Source organism: Pseudophryne corroboree, chromosome 2 (genome assembly GCF_028390025.1).
Source record: "Pseudophryne corroboree isolate aPseCor3 chromosome 2, aPseCor3.hap2, whole genome shotgun sequence".
Lineage (NCBI taxonomy): Eukaryota > Metazoa > Chordata > Amphibia > Anura > Myobatrachidae > Pseudophryne > Pseudophryne corroboree.
In genome coordinates, this window is record NC_086445.1 from 1,018,213,867 (window position 1) to 1,018,231,222 (window position 17,356).

Here is a 17,356-nt window from a genome sequence, read left to right on the forward strand (position 1 = left end):
TTATAAGACCCAAACGCACCTAGCCCAGGGCACAGAATATAGTGACAGTTATATCTGGGAAACACTGAGAGTGAAACCACACAGCAGATACAGGCACACACAGGCAATGCAAAGAATATTATAAACACAATAAAACTGCACTGGACTAGTATATATATATATATATATATATATATAACACAGCGTTGTCAGTGACCGGAGGATATATTGTATACTTGTACAATATAATCTGTAACTGGTACAATCTTTCTCAACTAACGCTGTCTGTGTAGAGACATGTACGATACTCAAGTGTTTGTAAAGTCTCAGCGCTGTGTACAGGCGGCTTTACTAGGGAGACTTTGCCCTGCAATCCTGGAGACCTGTTGCTGCTATGCTGCTAAGATGGCGTCCAGCGTCTCAGTCAGGGAGTGAGGGAGAGTGTGAGGCAGCTCCAGGGCAGGATATCTGCGAGGAGATGGAGCCATGGGCCGGGGGAGGGGCTACAGGTCAAGCGCCGCCTCTCCTATGCTGGACTTCCACCCCAGGTACTCTGAGCCTTATTAAATAGGGTGTTAGTACACCCGACCTGTGCTCTAACGCCCTGGTGGTCTAGTGGGGTACCTGCCCAGTAACCGTGTCCACGCCAGCGCCATGGTCCATCTCCCCAGACTGCGGTCGGAGCGCGATTTAAGGCGGGTCCCGTCTTGGGGACCCTCTTACCTCCTCCCCATTGCAGCCATGCGAACCAGGAGAGCGGTCTGTGCCTAAACCATGACTTCTCCGCCGCAGGTACCTGGGACCCAGGCCGCGGGAGTATGCAATGCCGCATTGGAGGTGATGGAGCTGCAGTGCTGAATGTCACTCTGACATACAGCGCTGACAGCCCAGCCAGAGAAAAATCTTCTTAGAAAAGCTTTTGCATCCCTCCTGGCACCACCTCAAAACTGTGCTCTCAGTGCACGGAGGCGGAGTTATAGAGGAGGCCCCAATGCATCCTGGGACAGCTAAAGCTTTAGCCTGTTGGTGCCTCTGGATCAAGATCCACTCTACACCCTAATGTTTTCCCTGTGGAAACCAAAGTAACCTGCTGCAGAAAAATAAATAAAAGGAACTTAGATCTTAGATAATGCTGGATGGAAAACCCGTCGGCCACTGCTGACTCAGCTGTGTTTCGCTGATGGCTTCCAGTTATGTCACATTCTAATCTTTCTTCCAAAATAAATCTCTCCAGCCCTGCAATCCAAACAGCAGCAATCTGATCCACCTGCACAGGAGTGTACTGTGTACAAGATTATCTCGCCCGCAGGTGCCGTATCTCCGCACTGTGAGTGCAGAGCGCGATAACCTGCTCTGCGGGCTCTGCCTAAATACACAAATATTTCCTTATGCCTCTCACACCCTTCCCACTCGCCAGCTAGCACTTATGCTTTCAGCTTTTTGCACAAGGACGTCATGTATGGTATGTTGCGGGCATAGCTTACCCACTGTGGGCTCCACTTATCAAAGGCAATAAGCCCTAAATCCTTTGAAAACTGTACTTTTCCCTGGATTTAGGGTTTCTCATTATTTATCAAGCATTGTAGACGGTGATGGCCATTGCTGGGGCTCTCCTGTCACAATGCAGGATGTTTACCACATATTTAAGACAAAGTGGTACATGTATGTTTTGTTGTTCAACTTTACCTACTGTAACTTGAAGACCCAACTAGCAGTTTTGAAAACGCCCGCCCTGACAGCGCCTGCGCCGTATGAGTCCGTGGTGCTACCAGCACTGAGAGGTTTGCGCCGCGTACTGTGGATGGCTGTCGGTGCATCTGATTGGATGAGCCACAGCAGCCACACAATTAGGTCCAGCAGCTCAGTACGGGGATTTATTATTTTAATTTAACCTTGTCCTGGTTGCCAGCTCTGGAGAAACGTGGACTGCAGCCAGGGGTCAGTAACAATATGCAGCGGTACTGAGATATATTAAAGAATACTTATTACAATGATTACTGTACATGCAAAAGTCAATTTGACAGCAGATAAGAACCACTTGGCCCATGTAGTATGCCCCTTTTTTAACCTCACAATAACCTGAACCCTATTTGATCCTTATTTCTTTGAAAGGTTATCCTCAAGTCCATCCTAAGCATGTTAAAATTGCTCTACTATTAGCCTCTACCAGATCTGATGGGAGGCTATTCCACTTATCCACTACCCTTTCTGTGAAGTAATTTTCCCAAATTTCCCCTGAACCTCCCCCCTCCAGTCTCAGTGCATGTCCTCGTGTCCTATTGCTTTTCTTCATTTGGAGAATGTTTTCCTACTGGACCTTGTTACAAGTTACAACCCTTGATACATTTGAAAGTTTCTATCATGTCCCCCCTTTCCCTTCTCTGCCCCACACTATACATATTGAGATTTCTTAGTCTTTCTGGGTACGTTCTGTGATGTAGGCCATGCACCATTTTAGTTGCCCTTCTTTGTACAGTCTCTAATGTATTAATATCCTTCTGGAGATATGGTCTCCAGAACTGGACACAGTATTCCAGATGGGGCCGTACCAATGACCTATACAGTGGCATTATTACTTCTTTCTGCTGCTGATTCCTCTCCCAATGCAGCCAGGCATCTGACTAGCCTTCCTCAATGCTTTGTTACATTGATTACCTGCCTTTAAGTCACCTGGAATAGTGACGCCTAGATCCCTTTCCTCCTCAGTAGTTTCCAGTATAGTGCCATTAATACTATATTTATCCTTTATGTCACCTGAAATAGTGACTCCTAGATCCCTTTCCTCCTCAGTAGTTCCCAATATAGTGCCATTAATACTATATTTATCCTTTATGTCACCTGAAATAGTGACTCCTAGATCCCTTTCCTCCTCAGTAGTTCCCAGTATAGTGCCATTAATACTAGAGATGAGCGCCGGAAATTTTTCGGGTTTTGTGTTTTGGTTTTGGGTTCGGTTCCGCGGCCGTGTTTTGGGTTCGACCGCGTTTTGGCAAAACCTCACCGAATTTTTTTTGTCGGATTCGGGTGTGTTTTGGATTCGGGTGTTTTTTTCAAAAAACCCTAAAAAACAGCTTAAATCATAGAATTTGGGGGTAATTTTGATCCCAAAGTATTATTAACCTCAAAAAACATAATTTACACTCATTTTCAGCCTATTCTGAACACATCACACCTCACAATATTATTTTTAGTCCTAAAATTTGCACCGAGGTCGCTGTGTGAGTAAGATAAGCGACCCTAGTGGCCGACACAAACACCGGGCCCATCTAGGAGTGGCACTGCAGTGTCACGCAGGATGTCCCTTCCAAAAAACCCTCCCCAAACAGCACATGACGCAAAGAAAAAAAGAGGCGCAATGAGGTAGCTGTGTGAGTAAGATTAGCGACCCTAGTGGCCGACACAAACACCGGGCCCATCTAGGAGTGGCACTGCAGTGTCACGCAGGATGGCCCTTCCAAAAAACCCTCCCCAAACAGCACATGACGCAAAGAAAAAAAGAGGCGCAATGAGGTAGCTGACTGTGTGAGTAAGATTAGCGACCCTAGTGGCCGACACAAACACCGGGCCCATCTAGGAGTGGCACTGCAGTGTCACGCAGGATGGCCCTTCCAAAAAACCCTCCCCAAACAGCACATGACGCAAAGAAAAAAAGAGGCGCAATGAGGTAGCTGACTGTGTGAGTAAGATTAGCGACCCTAGTGGCCGACACAAACACCGGGCCCATCTAGGAGTGGCACTGCAGTGTCACGCAGGATGTCCCTTCCAAAAAACCCTCCCCAAACAGCACATGACGCAAAGAAAAAAAGAGGCTTTTTACTGATATTTGGTGTTTTGGATTTGACATGCTCTGTACTATGACATTGGGCATCGGCCTTGGCAGACGACGTTGCTGGCATTTCATCGTCTCGGCCATGACTAGTGGCAGCAGCTTCAGCACGAGGTGGAAGTGGATCTTGATCTTTCCCTAATTTTGGAACCTCAACATTTTTGTTCTCCATATTTTAATAGGCACAACTAAAAGGCACCTCAGGTAAACAATGCAGATGGATGGATTGGATACTAGTATACAATTATGGACGGGCTGCCGAGTGCCGACACAGAGGTAGCCACAGCCGTGAACTACCGCACTGTACTGTGTCTGCTGCTAATATATAGACTGGTTGATAAAGAGATAGTATACTCGTAACTAGTATGTATGTATAAAGAAAGAAAAAAAAACCACGGTTAGGTCACTGGTATATACAATTATGGACGGGCTGCCGAGTGCCGACACAGAGGTAGCCACAGCCGTGAACTACCGCACTGTACTGTGTCTGCTGCTAATATATAGACTGGTTGATAAAGAGATAGTATACTCGTAACTAGTATGTATGTATAAAGAAAGAAAAAAAAACCACGGTTAGGTGGTATATACAATTATGGACGGGCTGCCGAGTGCCGACACAGAGGTAGCCACAGCCGTGAACTACCGCACTGTACTGTGTCTGCTGCTAATATATAGACTGGTTGATAAAGAGATAGTATACTCGTAACTAGTATGTATGCATAAAGAAAGAAAAAAAAACCACGGTTAGGTCACTGGTATATACAATTATGGACGGGCTGCCGAGTGCCGACACAGAGGTAGCCACAGCCGTGAACTACCGCACTGTACTGTGTCTGCTGCTAATATATAGACTGGTTGATAAAGAGATAGTATACTCGTAACTAGTATGTATGTATAAAGAAAGAAAAAAAAACCACGGTTAGGTCACTGGTATATACAATTATGGACGGGCTGCCGAGTGCCGACACAGAGGTAGCCACAGCCGTGAACTACCGCACTGTACTGTGTCTGCTGCTAATATATAGACTGGTTGATAAAGAGATAGTATACTCGTAACTAGTATGTACTGTATGTATAAAGAAAGAAAAAAAAACCACGGTTAGGTCACTGGTATATACAATTATGGACGGGCTGCCGAGTGCCGACACAGAGGTAGCCACAGCCGTGAACTACCGCACTGTACTGTGTCTGCTGCTAATATATAGACTGGTTGATAAAGAGATAGTATACTCGTAACTAGTATGTATGTATAAAGAAAGAAAAAAAAACCACGGTTAGGTCACTGGTATATACAATTATGGACGGGCTGCGGAGTGCCGACACAGAGGTAGCCACAGCCGTGAACTACCGCACTGTACTGTGTCTGCTGCTAATATATAGACTGGTTGATAAAGAGATAGTATACTCGTAACTAGTATGTATGTATAAAGAAAGAAAAAAAAACCACGGTTAGGTGGTATATACAATTATGGACGGGCTGCCGAGTGCCGACACAGAGGTAGCCACAGCCGTGAACTACCGCACTGTACTGTGTCTGCTGCTAATATATAGACTGGTTGATAAAGAGATAGTATACTCGTAACTAGTATGTATGTATAAAGAAAGAAAAAAAAACCACGGTTAGGTCACTGGTATATACAATTATGGACGGGCTGCCGAGTGCCGACACAGAGGTAGCCACAGCCGTGAACTACCGCACTGTACACTGGTTGATAAAGAGATAGTAGTATACTCGTAACAACTAGTATGACGACGGTATAAAGAATGAAAAAAAAACCACGGTTAGGTGGTATATAATACAATTATGGTTGGACGGACTGCCTGCCGAGTGCCGACACAGAGGTAGCCACAGCCGTGAACTACCGCACTGTACACTGGTTGATAAAGAGATAGTAGTATACTCGTAACAACTAGTATGACGACGGTATAAAGAATGAAAAAAAAACCACGGTTAGGTGGTATATAATACAATTATGGTTGGACGGACTGCCTGCCGAGTGCCGACACAGAGGTAGCCACAGCCGTGAACTACCGCACTGTACACTGGTTGATAAAGAGATAGTAGTATACTCGTAACAACTAGTATGACGACGGTATAAAGAACGAAAAAAAAACCACGGTTAGGTGGTATATATTATAATACAATTATGGATGGACGGACTGCCTGCCGAGTTCCGACACAGAGGTAGCCACAGCCGTGAACTACCGCACTGTACACTGGTTGATAAAGAGATAGTAGTATACTCGTAACAACTAGTATGACGACGGTATAAAGAACGAAAAAAAAACCACGGTTAGGTGGTATATATTATAATACAATTATGGATGGACGGACTGCCTGCCGAGTTCCGACACAGAGGTAGCCACAGCCGTGAACTACCGCACTGTACACTGGTTGATAAAGAGATAGTAGTATACTCGTAACAACTAGTATGACGACGGTATAAAGAACGAAAAAAAAACCACGGTTAGGTGGTATATATTATAATACAATTATGGATGGACGGACTGCCTGCCGAGTTCCGACACAGAGGTAGCCACAGCCGTGAACTACCGCACTGTACACTGGTTGATAAAGAGATAGTAGTATACTCGTAACAACTAGTATGACTATGACGACGGTATAAAGAAAGAAAAAAAAAACCACGGTTAGGTGGTATATAATACAATTATGGATGGACGGACTGCCTGCCGAGTGCCGACACAGAGGTAGCCACAGCCGTGAACTACCGCACTGTACTGTGTCTGCTGCTAATATAGACTGGTTGATAAAGAGATAGTATACAATACTACTAATATACTGGTGGTCAGGCACTGGTCACCACTAGTCACACTGGCAGTGGCACTCCTGCAGCAAAAGTGTGCACTGTTTAATTTTAAATTAATATAATATTATGTACTCCTGGGGGCTCCTGCTATAACAACCTGCAGTGCTCCCCAGTCTCCCCCACAATTATTATAAGCTTTGCCTTTTATACATTGATGTGCAGCACACTGGGCTGAGCTGAGTGCACACAGACTGAGTCACACTGTGTGACTGGCTGCTGCTGTGTATCGTTTTTTTTCAGGCAGAGAACGGATATAGCAGAGAACGGATATATTATATTAAAATAAATAAAAGTTAACTAACAACAACTGCACTGGTCACTGTGGTAAACTCTGTCTGACTCTGCACAATCTCTCTCTCTCTTCTAATCTAATTTCTAATGGAGAGGACGCCAGCCACGTCCTCTCCCTATCAATCTCAATGCACGTGTGAAAATGGCGGCGACGCGCGGCTCCTTATATAGAATCCGAGTCTCGCGAGAATCCGACAGCGTCATGATGACGTTCGGGCGCGCTCGGGTTAACCGAGCAAGGCGGGAGGATCCGAGTCTGCTCGGACCCGTGAAAAAAACATGAAGTTCGTGCGGGTTCGGTTTCAGAGAAACCGAACCCGCTCATCTCTAATTAATACTATATTTATCCTTTATGTCACCTGAAATAGTGACTCCTAGATCCCTTTCCTCCTCAGTTGTTTCCAGTATAGTGCCATTAATACTATATTTATCCTTTATGTCACCTGAAATAGTGACTCCTAGATCCCTTTCCTCCTCAGTTGTTTCCAGTATAGTGCCAGTAATACTATATTTAGCCTTTGGATTTTTGAGACCCAAGTGCATGATTTTGCATTTTTTGGCATTAAACTGTAACTGCCACACTCTTACCCATTCCTCTAGTCTACCTAGATCCTCAATCATTTGTTTTACCCCACCCGGTGTGTCTACCCTGTTGCATATCTTTGTGTCATCTGCAAAAAGGCATACTTTCCCTTTAATGCCATTTGCAATGTCACCAATAAAGATATTAAAACAGATATAACAAATGTATATTACATTTACATTTCCCACAAAAGTTGCTGCAGCTCAAACCACTCAGGCCATGCCCCTGACTGACCCAAGTTGTGCCCACTTCCCCATGAGTAATCCCCTGATCAGACAAGGCACAAGCCTTTGCCTATGGGACGCCTGGAATTAAAGGAGTGTTTCAGGACATGCTACAGTAATACGTACGTCTTACAAAATCATTATACCTACACACTGTTACTTTAAAAGTGTCCGTCATTGTGGAATGTATTTTTGCTTTGATATTGCAAGGTGATATGATAACAAGTACTTACCTCCATCTGCGTGTGTATCCAGTCCAGGAAGGACGTTATTCGAGTGTACACACCGGGCTTATACCTCATGGCACAGCCAACACCCCAACTCGTGGTCCCCATCAGCTTCCAGACTTTGCTGTCTTCGCAAGCTAAAGGGCCACCGCTGTCCCCCTATCACAGCACAAAATGACATTATACAATGCCTGCAAATGATGTCACACAGTATGCATTGATCTGTAGCCCCCTTACACTGACCGGTGGTGTAGGTGTCCCTATCTGGTGCTCTGGACTTCTTGGGCTAGCTCAGACTCTGGGGGGCTTTCATATGCAAGCTTGGAGACCATGTCCGCTGTCCAGTGCCATGATGCAGCCCATGGAAATAAGTAGTGGACCACTAGCAGGGCCGCCCATTAGAATGATAATGTTCTGGACAAGTCTTGATCCATTCTCCCCTTACCTTTGTGTAGCGTTTCCACCACGTGATAGTCTTCATTCCCCTCACTCACTGGCATTACCCCACCACCACCTTATACAGAGCGCCCCCTGCTGATCCCTGTATTTATAGTCTGAGAGGCTGATGATCTCTAACTGCTCATAGGTAACACACCCCTCTACACTTTCATATTTGATGCTTGTGCTCCAGAAATCTGATAGCACTGCATTCTGGTGTGGAAAATGGGCGGTCAGAACCACTATATACCAGCCTGGGGTCAGAACTCTTTTCCTCTTTGAAAAGCTGAGGGATGGTGGAGAAAGGAACAATTGTAGTGATTGCAACCGTGTCAGTGAAAGCCACTCTGGCAAGGTCACATCCCATGCGTGGTTAGAAAAGCTGATCGTGGCGGCTGTGCGTGGCATTTCTGACTTCAGAAATGTAATCCCTTACATCCCACCAATAACTTCCATCCAGTAGGCTGAGTGCAGTGAGGGAGTGTTCACCTAATTATGGTCCTCACTTACAGCCGCATATGAAGCAGATGTTCCTGTAGCTGAGAGATTATTTGCAACTACACACGCATGAAAATTTCTGCAAACCCAGAATGGTCCCGTTACTGATAACATACGGAAACTAGGGGCTTATTTATCAACAAGTGTTAAAACCTCGTTGTGAATGATAAAACTCGTTGCATATGATAAATGGTGCTCCAGCCAATCAGCTCCTGACTATCATGTGTTCCACTCCCAACTTTCATGTATTCGGCTCCCAGCTGTCATTTGTTCAGCTCCCAATTGTCATGTGCTCAGCTCCCAACTGTCATGTGTTCAGCTCCTGTCATGTGTTCAACTAACAACTGTCACATGATCAGCTCACAACTGTCACGTGTTCAGCTCACAACTGTCACGTTTCCAGCTCCCAACTGTCATGTGTTCAGCTCACAACTGTCATGTGTTCAGCTCACAACTGTCATGTGTTCAGCTCACAACTGTCATGTGTCCAGCTCACAACTGTCATGTATTCAGCTCCCAGCTGTCATGTGTTCAGCACCCAACTGTCATGTGTTCAGCTCACAACTGTCATGTGTTCAGCTCACAACTGTCATGTGTTCAGCTCACAACTGCCATGTGTTCAGCTCACAACTGCCATGTGTTCAGCTCACAACTGTCATGTGTTCAGCTCACAACTGTCATGTGTTCAGCTCACAACTGTCATGTGTTCAGCTCCCAACTGTCCCGTGTTCAGCTCCCAATTGCCATGTGTTCATCTCCCAACTGTCATGCGTTCAGCTCACAACTGTCATGCGTTCAGCTCACAACTGTCATGCGTTCAGCTCACAACTGTCATGCGTTCATCTCACAACTGTCATGCGTTCAGCTCACAACTGTCATGCGTTCAGCTCCCAACTGTCATGCGTTCAGCTCCCAACTGTCATGCGTTCAGCTCCCAACTGTCATGCGTTCAGCTCCCAACTGCCATGTGTTCAGCTCCCAACTGCCATGCGTTCAGCTTCCAACTGCCATGTGTTCAGCTCCCAACTGTCATGTGTTCAGCTCCCAACTGTCATGTGTTCAGCTCCCAACTGCCATTTATTCAGATTACAACTGTCATGTGTTCAGCTTACAACTGTCATGTGTTCAGCTCCCAACTGTCATGTGTTCAGCTCCCAACTGTCATGTGTTCAGCTCCCAACTGTCATGTGTTCAGCTCCCAACTGTCATGTGTTCAACTCCAAACAGTCATGTGTTCAGCTCCAAACAGTCATGTGTTCAGCTCCCAACTGTCATGTGTTCAGCTCCCAACTGTCATGTGTTCAGCTCCCAACTGTCATGTGTTCAGCTCCCAACTGTCATGTGTTCAGCTCCAAACAGTCATGTGTTCAGCTCCAAACAGTCATGTGTTCAGCTCCAAACAGTCATGTGTTCAGCTCCAAACAGTCATGTGTTCAGCTCACAACTAGTCATGTGTCCAGCTCACAACTGTCATGTGTTTGACAGTTGGGAGCTGATTGGCTGAAGCACCATTTATCATACGCAGTTTTATCATTGACAATGAGTTTTATCACTCATGATAAATGAGCCTCAAGTGTTTCTGCATGTATAATGGGCACATTAGTGATAATGGATATGCCCCTAAACGAGCTCTAATAGACAAATAATACGCATGGCTGATTCATGATAGTGGCCTGCTGTGCTTTTGGTAAACAGAGAGGGTTGGGCTATTCAGTGTATGATTTACTTCATGTAGCTCTAATTATTCATAGGCAATTTCCTACCTGACAGGTATCTACTCCACCTTCTAGAAAGCCAGCACACAGCATAGATGGCTTTATAACACCCCCATAGACGTATTTCGTATTGCAGACTTTATTCGATATGAGAGGGACCCCGGCATAGTCCATTGTCTGTGACGTGTCACCTGTACAAAAGAGAAAAGCAAATATGCAAGCAATAATAGATGGTAAAACCTGATGTTCTATCGCACATTCCACTGCAAAACTTATAGAAAGCTGTAAGTTATTCTAGAACACTGGAGGAATCTGGAACCTTAAAAAAAAAAAATGAATGAAACAATTATACAATTTTACACCATATTCTATGAATATGACTTTAATTAAGTTGTACAAATATAGGGGGTTATTCAGCTCTGTACGCAGTGTACCTAAAATCGCAATCGAGTGATTTTTTTGGTACACTGCACATGCGCTGTGGCTGCACAGCGCATGCATATGCAGTCACAGTGTAATTGCATCCCTGGGGTATGAGATCACACTGTGATTGACAGCAGCGGCCGTCAAGACGGGAGGGCATCATTGCGGGGGAGTGGGCCGGACAACTCAGTCATGGCCGGACTGTTTTCGGCCATGTCTGCTCAAATGAAGAAAATGGTGGATTAGCAGAATCTGCACCTGAAGCTGAAAAGGGTCCATTATCTTTTAGTCTTTAATAAAACAAAAGCTTTTGTGTCAGTGTCAGAAAAAAGACACTATTATTGTAGAGGACTTAAGACTGGACTCCAAAATGTGTGGTGAGTATTCAAAGTTACTGCATGAGAAAGGAGCCAAGGAAGTAACACACAGGAGGTGGCGAAACGCGTTTGTTTTTACTTCTGCACATCTCAGTGGAAGCGCCACCTTTTCTTATCTATTTAAATTATCTTACATTTTATTGTTTATTAATTTTATATATTTTTTATTGTTGTTATTATTATTTTATTTGTTTTTAATTCACATAATTTGCCATGTTATTATTTCAATCTGTCTTTGCCTAATTATCGTACTGTTATGATAATCGCTATGAAAAAAAATACATTTTCTACTCTTATATTTTCTTTATTTCAAATTTCCATCATTATTGCTAATACATATTATACCTTTTGTTAGAGAACTCCAGTACTATGAGTGTGAGGGATCAGTACTAAATCCCGCTGGACGGGATCCCGGCGGTCGAAATACCGATGCCGGAATCCCGACCACACAATCCCGACAGGGGTGGCGAGCAGAACGCGCCCCCTTGCGGGCTCACTTCGCTCGCCACGCTGCGGGCACGTTGCCTCGCTACGCTCGGCACACTATTATATTCTTCCTCTATGGGTGTCGTGGACACCCACGGAGGGAGAATGTGTCGGGATTGTGCTGGTCGGGATTCCGGCGTCGGTATTTCGACCGCCGGGATCCCGTCCAGCGGGATCTTGACCGCCTCCCGTGTGTGAGACCCCTGGAGCCCGTGAGAGGGTCTTCTGCCAATAACAGCAGCTCCTGTTCCCATAGAGCTGTATGCACTCACCGGTACGTAAGATGCCACTTGGACTTAAATCTCTAGCAGTAGGGGCTCACACAATAGGCTGGAGACCACAAGGTAATTAACCTTGAGTGTAGCAGATGACAAGGCAAGAGTTAATTACAGGTAGACTAGATACAGAAATGGTAACTGCAGTCAGGTTTGGCAAGATATGGTGACTGAAGACTACAGGACTGGATATGCACTGGTTACAGGAAAATGATAACTGAAGTAATAAGGGGTTTGCTGCAGGTGAACACAGCCAAGCGATGGTTGACTGCTGGAAAACAAACAGATGTGAGGTGTAACTGTGACTGAAAGCAGAGTGCTGACAGTATGAACCATCATCTACAGTTCTCGCCGATATCTCCTCATCCTTCATCTACAAATCCCAGCTGTACCTTCTCATTCACCATCTACAGGTCCCAGCTATATCTCCTCATCCACTATCTAGAGATCACAGCTATATCTCCTCATCCATCATATACAGATACCAGCTGTATCTCCTCGTCCATCATCCACCAATCCCAGTTGTATCTTCTCATCCATCATCTACAAATCCCAGCGGTATCTCTTCATCCATCATCTACAGTTCCCGCCTGTATCTCCTCATCCCTCATCTACAAATCCCAGCTGTACCTTCTCATCCACTATCTACAGGTCCCAGCTGTATATCCTCATCCACTATCTACAGTTTCCAGCTGTATCTACTCATCCATCATATACATATTCCAGCTGGATCTCCTCATTCACCATATACAAATCCCACCTGTATCTCCTCATCCACCATCTGCAGATCCCACCTGTGTCTCCTTAACCACAGTCTACAGATCCCAGCTATATCTCCTCATCCATCATCTACAGATCAGCTGTATCTCCTCATCCACCATCTACTAACCTAGGCTCTTACACAGTACTACCAGGATAACCACCTACAAGCCTACACCTACAGCTAAGGGGGTAAATTTACTAAGATGGGAGTTCCATTTAAGATGTGATGTTGCCCATAGCAACCAATCAGATTCCAGGTATTATGTTCTAGAAGGTGCTAGATAAATGAGAACTAGATTCTCATTGGTTGCTATGGGCAACATCCCATCTTAAATAGAACTCCCATCTTAGTAAATTTACCCCAAGGACTGCTAAGGTCCAAAGCTGCGGGTCAGCTACACTGTGCTTCCTAAATGTCCCTCTCCTGTGTCCAACAGATATCCTTTTAAAGCAGATACTTAACAAATTATTTTCAGCTGCTATGGCATATAAACTGGGAATTTTTATCTCCCAGCAGACAACTTATTTCTCATGGTTTATAAAAAAATGTTGACAGTGATATATATTTTATCTGATAAATTATTGATCGAATGTTCAAACTTTTTTCTTTAAAAAAAAAAAGTCAGTCTCCTTCCTGCAGTAAGACAGAAGATGGAGCACAACACACGCTCCCACTTCAAATATTATATTGTTTTGTTTTTTTTTTTGCTTATTTATCTTGAACACCGAACCTTTCGCCTGTCTTGGTAACTTTGCCACCTGCTGCGATTCCATAGCTGTGCTGAATCGGTAATAATACAGCCATTTCCATGGCAACTGTGTGCAATGCGATGAATTCAGCAGCAGGCATTAAGTAGAAGAATAAGCTAGTTCTTAATCCCTCATTTAAATATCTGTCACAAAGGCAGCCCTAGCAGATCTAGAATTTCAATAATAAAAAAAGGTGAAAAGGCCTGAGGAAAATAAGAGGGGAAAGGAAAATTAAAACATGGATTCCGAGGACTCGGCAGTCTTTCATAACTAGCATTGAGAAAGTAGAAAAAAAATACTCTAACACAGTTTATCATACAAGACGTATTATGGTCGGGAAACAGAATGCGTCACTCCGACGTACAGTCCTGCTTGTATGGCTCCAATGAGACAGAATATACTGTATATGAATGTTGAAGTGTGAGGTGATACTGCAAATAGAACAGAAATCATTTCATCATAAACAGGTAGAGAGTGGGCGGATAAGGTAATGGGTTATATTTGTTTGGAAGCCATTTTTTTTTCTTCTGTTGGGTTATAGACGTCATACAGAGGCTGAGGGCGTACGACCATATGGTTCTAGAAGCATTAGCTAGGAGAACCAACTCCTCAGCAAAAAAAAATATTTTCTGGAAATGCTACAAGTAACAACAACACAATGGGGGTCATTCCGAGTTGTTCACTCGTTATTTTTTTTTCTCGCTATGGAGCGATTAGTCGCAAACTGCGCATGCGCAATGTACGCAGCGCGCCTGCGCCAAGTAAATTAGCACAAAAGTTTGGTATTTTACTCACGGCGTAACTACGTTTTTTCATCGGTCTGCTGATCGTAGTGTGATTGACAGGAAGTGGGTGTTTCTGGGCGGAAACTGACCGTTTTCTGGGAGTGTGCGGAAAAACGCAGGCGTGTCAGGGAAAAACGCGGGAGTGTCTGGAGAAACGGGGGAGTGGCTGGGCGAACGCTGGGCGTGTGTGTGACGTCAAACCAGGAACGAAACTGACTGAACTGATCGTAGTGTAGGAGTAAGTCTCGAGCTACTCAGAAACTGCTAAGAAATTTCTATTCGCAATTCTGCTAATCTTTCGTTTGCAATTCTGCTAAGCTAAGATACACTCCCAGAGGTCGGCGACTTAGCGTGTGCAATGCTGCTAAAAGCAGCTAGCGAGCGAACAACTCGGAATCACCCCCAATGTTCCTATTATAGAAATTGCTTAAATAAATACACAGGATGTCATTCAGCATTGGACGCAGATTTATTTCCCCCACAAATTTCAATTTGCATGCACGTCTTTCCGCAACACAGAAACACAGAATTTGACGGCAGATAAGAACCACTTGGCCCATCTAGTCTGCCCCTTTTTTTTATCCTTCAGGTATTCTTAACCCTTTTTGAACTTTACTTTTTTTGTAAGCCTATCCCAAGCATGTTTAAATTGCTTTACAGTCTTAGCCTCTACCACCTCTGATGGGAGGCTATTCCACTTGTCCACTACCCTTTCTGTGAAGTAATTTTTCCTTACATTTCCCCTGAACCTCCCCCCCTCCAGTCTCGGTGTATGTCCTCGAGTTCTAATACTTCTCTTCCTTTGAAGAATGTTTCCCTCCTGAACTTTGTTAAGACCCTTGGTATATTTGAAAGTCTCTATCATGTCCCCCCTTTCCCTTCTCTCTCCAAACTATACATGTTAAGATCTTTTAGCCTTTCCGGGTTAGTTTTGTGATGTAGGCCATGCACCATTTTAGTTGCCCTTCTTTGTACACTCTCTAGTGTATTTATATCCTTCTGGAGATATGATCTCCAGAACTGGACACAGTATTCTAGATGACTCCGTACCAATGACCTATACAGTGGCATTATCACTTCTTTTTTCCTGCTAATGATTCCTCTCCCTTTGCAACCAAGCATCTGACTAGCCTTCCTCATTGCTTTGTTACATTGCTTACCTGCCTTTATGTCACCTGAAATAGTGACTCCTAAATCTCTTTCCTCCTCAGTAGTTTCCATTATAGTACCCTTCAGGGGCGGAACTACTGGCAGTGCAGCCAGTGCATTGCACTGGGGCCGCGCCGCACTCATGGGGCCCACAGCCGCCGGCATTACAATGAGTCACAATAACTCATTGTATCATGCCGCCGCGGCCGCCAGCTACACTCCCGCCCACGTCAGACACAGTCACAGACCAGGCACCAGCAACGCTCCCGTCCGCGTCCCGCCGCCCGTGTCACGAACAGACCAGGCACCAGACACAGAACAGGCACCAGCTACGCTGCCGCGGCTGCCGCCCGCCGCCTGTGTTAACACAGTCAGCGCCTGCGGCAGCCCGGCTGAAGGGGAAGGAGGGGTCCAGGCCGGAGAGGGAGGAGGGTCCGTCCCTCCCTCATACAAACTTACTGGTGGTCTCACTGGCTGCTGCTGTAAGGAGGGAACGCTGTCTCCAGCGCCTCCTCCTCCACACGTCCTCCTCCTCCTGCATTGTAATAAAATGCTGCTGCAAGCTAAGCTGTCCATCAGGCAAGCGAGGAGGGGCAACTAACTCAGCTCCTCCCCCTTCCTGTTTATAGTCCGCCCCTCGACTTCCCCTCTCTCTCTCTCTCTCTCTCTCTCTGTGTTTGGGCGCCGGGGATCTGACAGCATCACGCCAAGATCTCGTGGCCATCCCCGGCGCCCACTGTCATAATGGGAGGGAGAGGAGCAGGAGCTGCTGGTCATTCCCTATGTGCATGGTGAGTCAGCCATTTGCTTGCACTGCTGCCTGCAGCAACAGCCCCTGGTAGGAATTAGTTGTTTTAAATGTCAAATATATTTATATATTTTTTTTTTATATTGAGTTTGCATCGCTTGCCTTGTAAAAATGGGATGCTGTCTGCCGTAATGTGAAAAATGGGGACGCTGTCTGCCGTAATGTGTAAAAAAGGGGACGCTGTCTGCTGTAATGTGTAAAAAAGGGGACGTTGTCTGCAATAATGTATAAAAAATGGGATGCTGTCTGCCGTAATGTGTAAAAAAAAGGGACGCTGTCTGCCGTAATGTGTAAAAAATGGGATGCTGTCTGCCGTAATGTGTAAAAAAGGGGACGCTGTCTGCCATAATGTATAAAAAATGGGACGCTGTCTGCCGTAATGTGTAAAAAAGGGGACGCTGTCTGCTGTAATGTGTAAAAAAGGGGACGCTGTCTGCAATAATGTATAAAAAATGGGACGCTGTCTGCCGTAATGTGTAAAAAAAAGGGACGCTGTCTGCCGTAATGTGTAAAAAAAAAGGGGACACTGTCTGCCGTAATGTGTAAAAAAAGGGGACGCTGTCTGCCGTAATGTGTAAAAAAAAAGGGGACGCTGTCTGCCGTAATGTGTAAAAAGGGGGACGCTGTCTGCCTTAATGTGTAAAAATGGGGACGCTGTCTACCGTAATGTGTAAAAATGGGGACGCTGTCTGCCGTAATGTGTAAAAAATGGGATGCTGTCTGCCGTAATGTGTAAAAAAGGGGACGCTGTCTGCCATAATGTATAAAAAATGGGACGCTGTCTGCCGTAATGTGTAAAAAAAAAGGGACGCTGTCTGCCGTAATGTGTAAAAAGGGGGACGCTGTCTGCCTTAATGTGTAAAAATGGGGACGCTGTCTACCGTAATGTGTAAAAATGGGGACGCTGTCTGCCGTAATGTGTAAAAATGGGG

At 45.2% G+C, this 17,356-nt stretch overlaps 1 protein-coding gene across 3 annotated transcripts in view; it reads right to left on the minus strand.

Moving 5' to 3' along the window:
• Positions 1-17,356, minus strand: part of TMPRSS3 (transmembrane serine protease 3) — a 107,774-nt gene that overhangs the window by 11,628 nt on the left and 78,790 nt on the right. The window contains exons 11-12 of one of the 3 annotated variants that reach the window (XM_063950522.1): positions 10,658-10,800; positions 7,965-8,117 (exon numbers count right to left, since the gene is read on the minus strand). The exons of 1 other annotated variant lie outside the window; for it this stretch is intronic. In XM_063950522.1, coding sequence (XP_063806592.1) covers positions 7,965-8,117; positions 10,658-10,800 — 296 coding nt within the window. The remainder of the gene's footprint in view (positions 1-7,964; positions 8,118-10,657; positions 10,801-17,356) is intronic. One more of the 3 variants, XM_063950523.1, reaches the window with a different exon arrangement.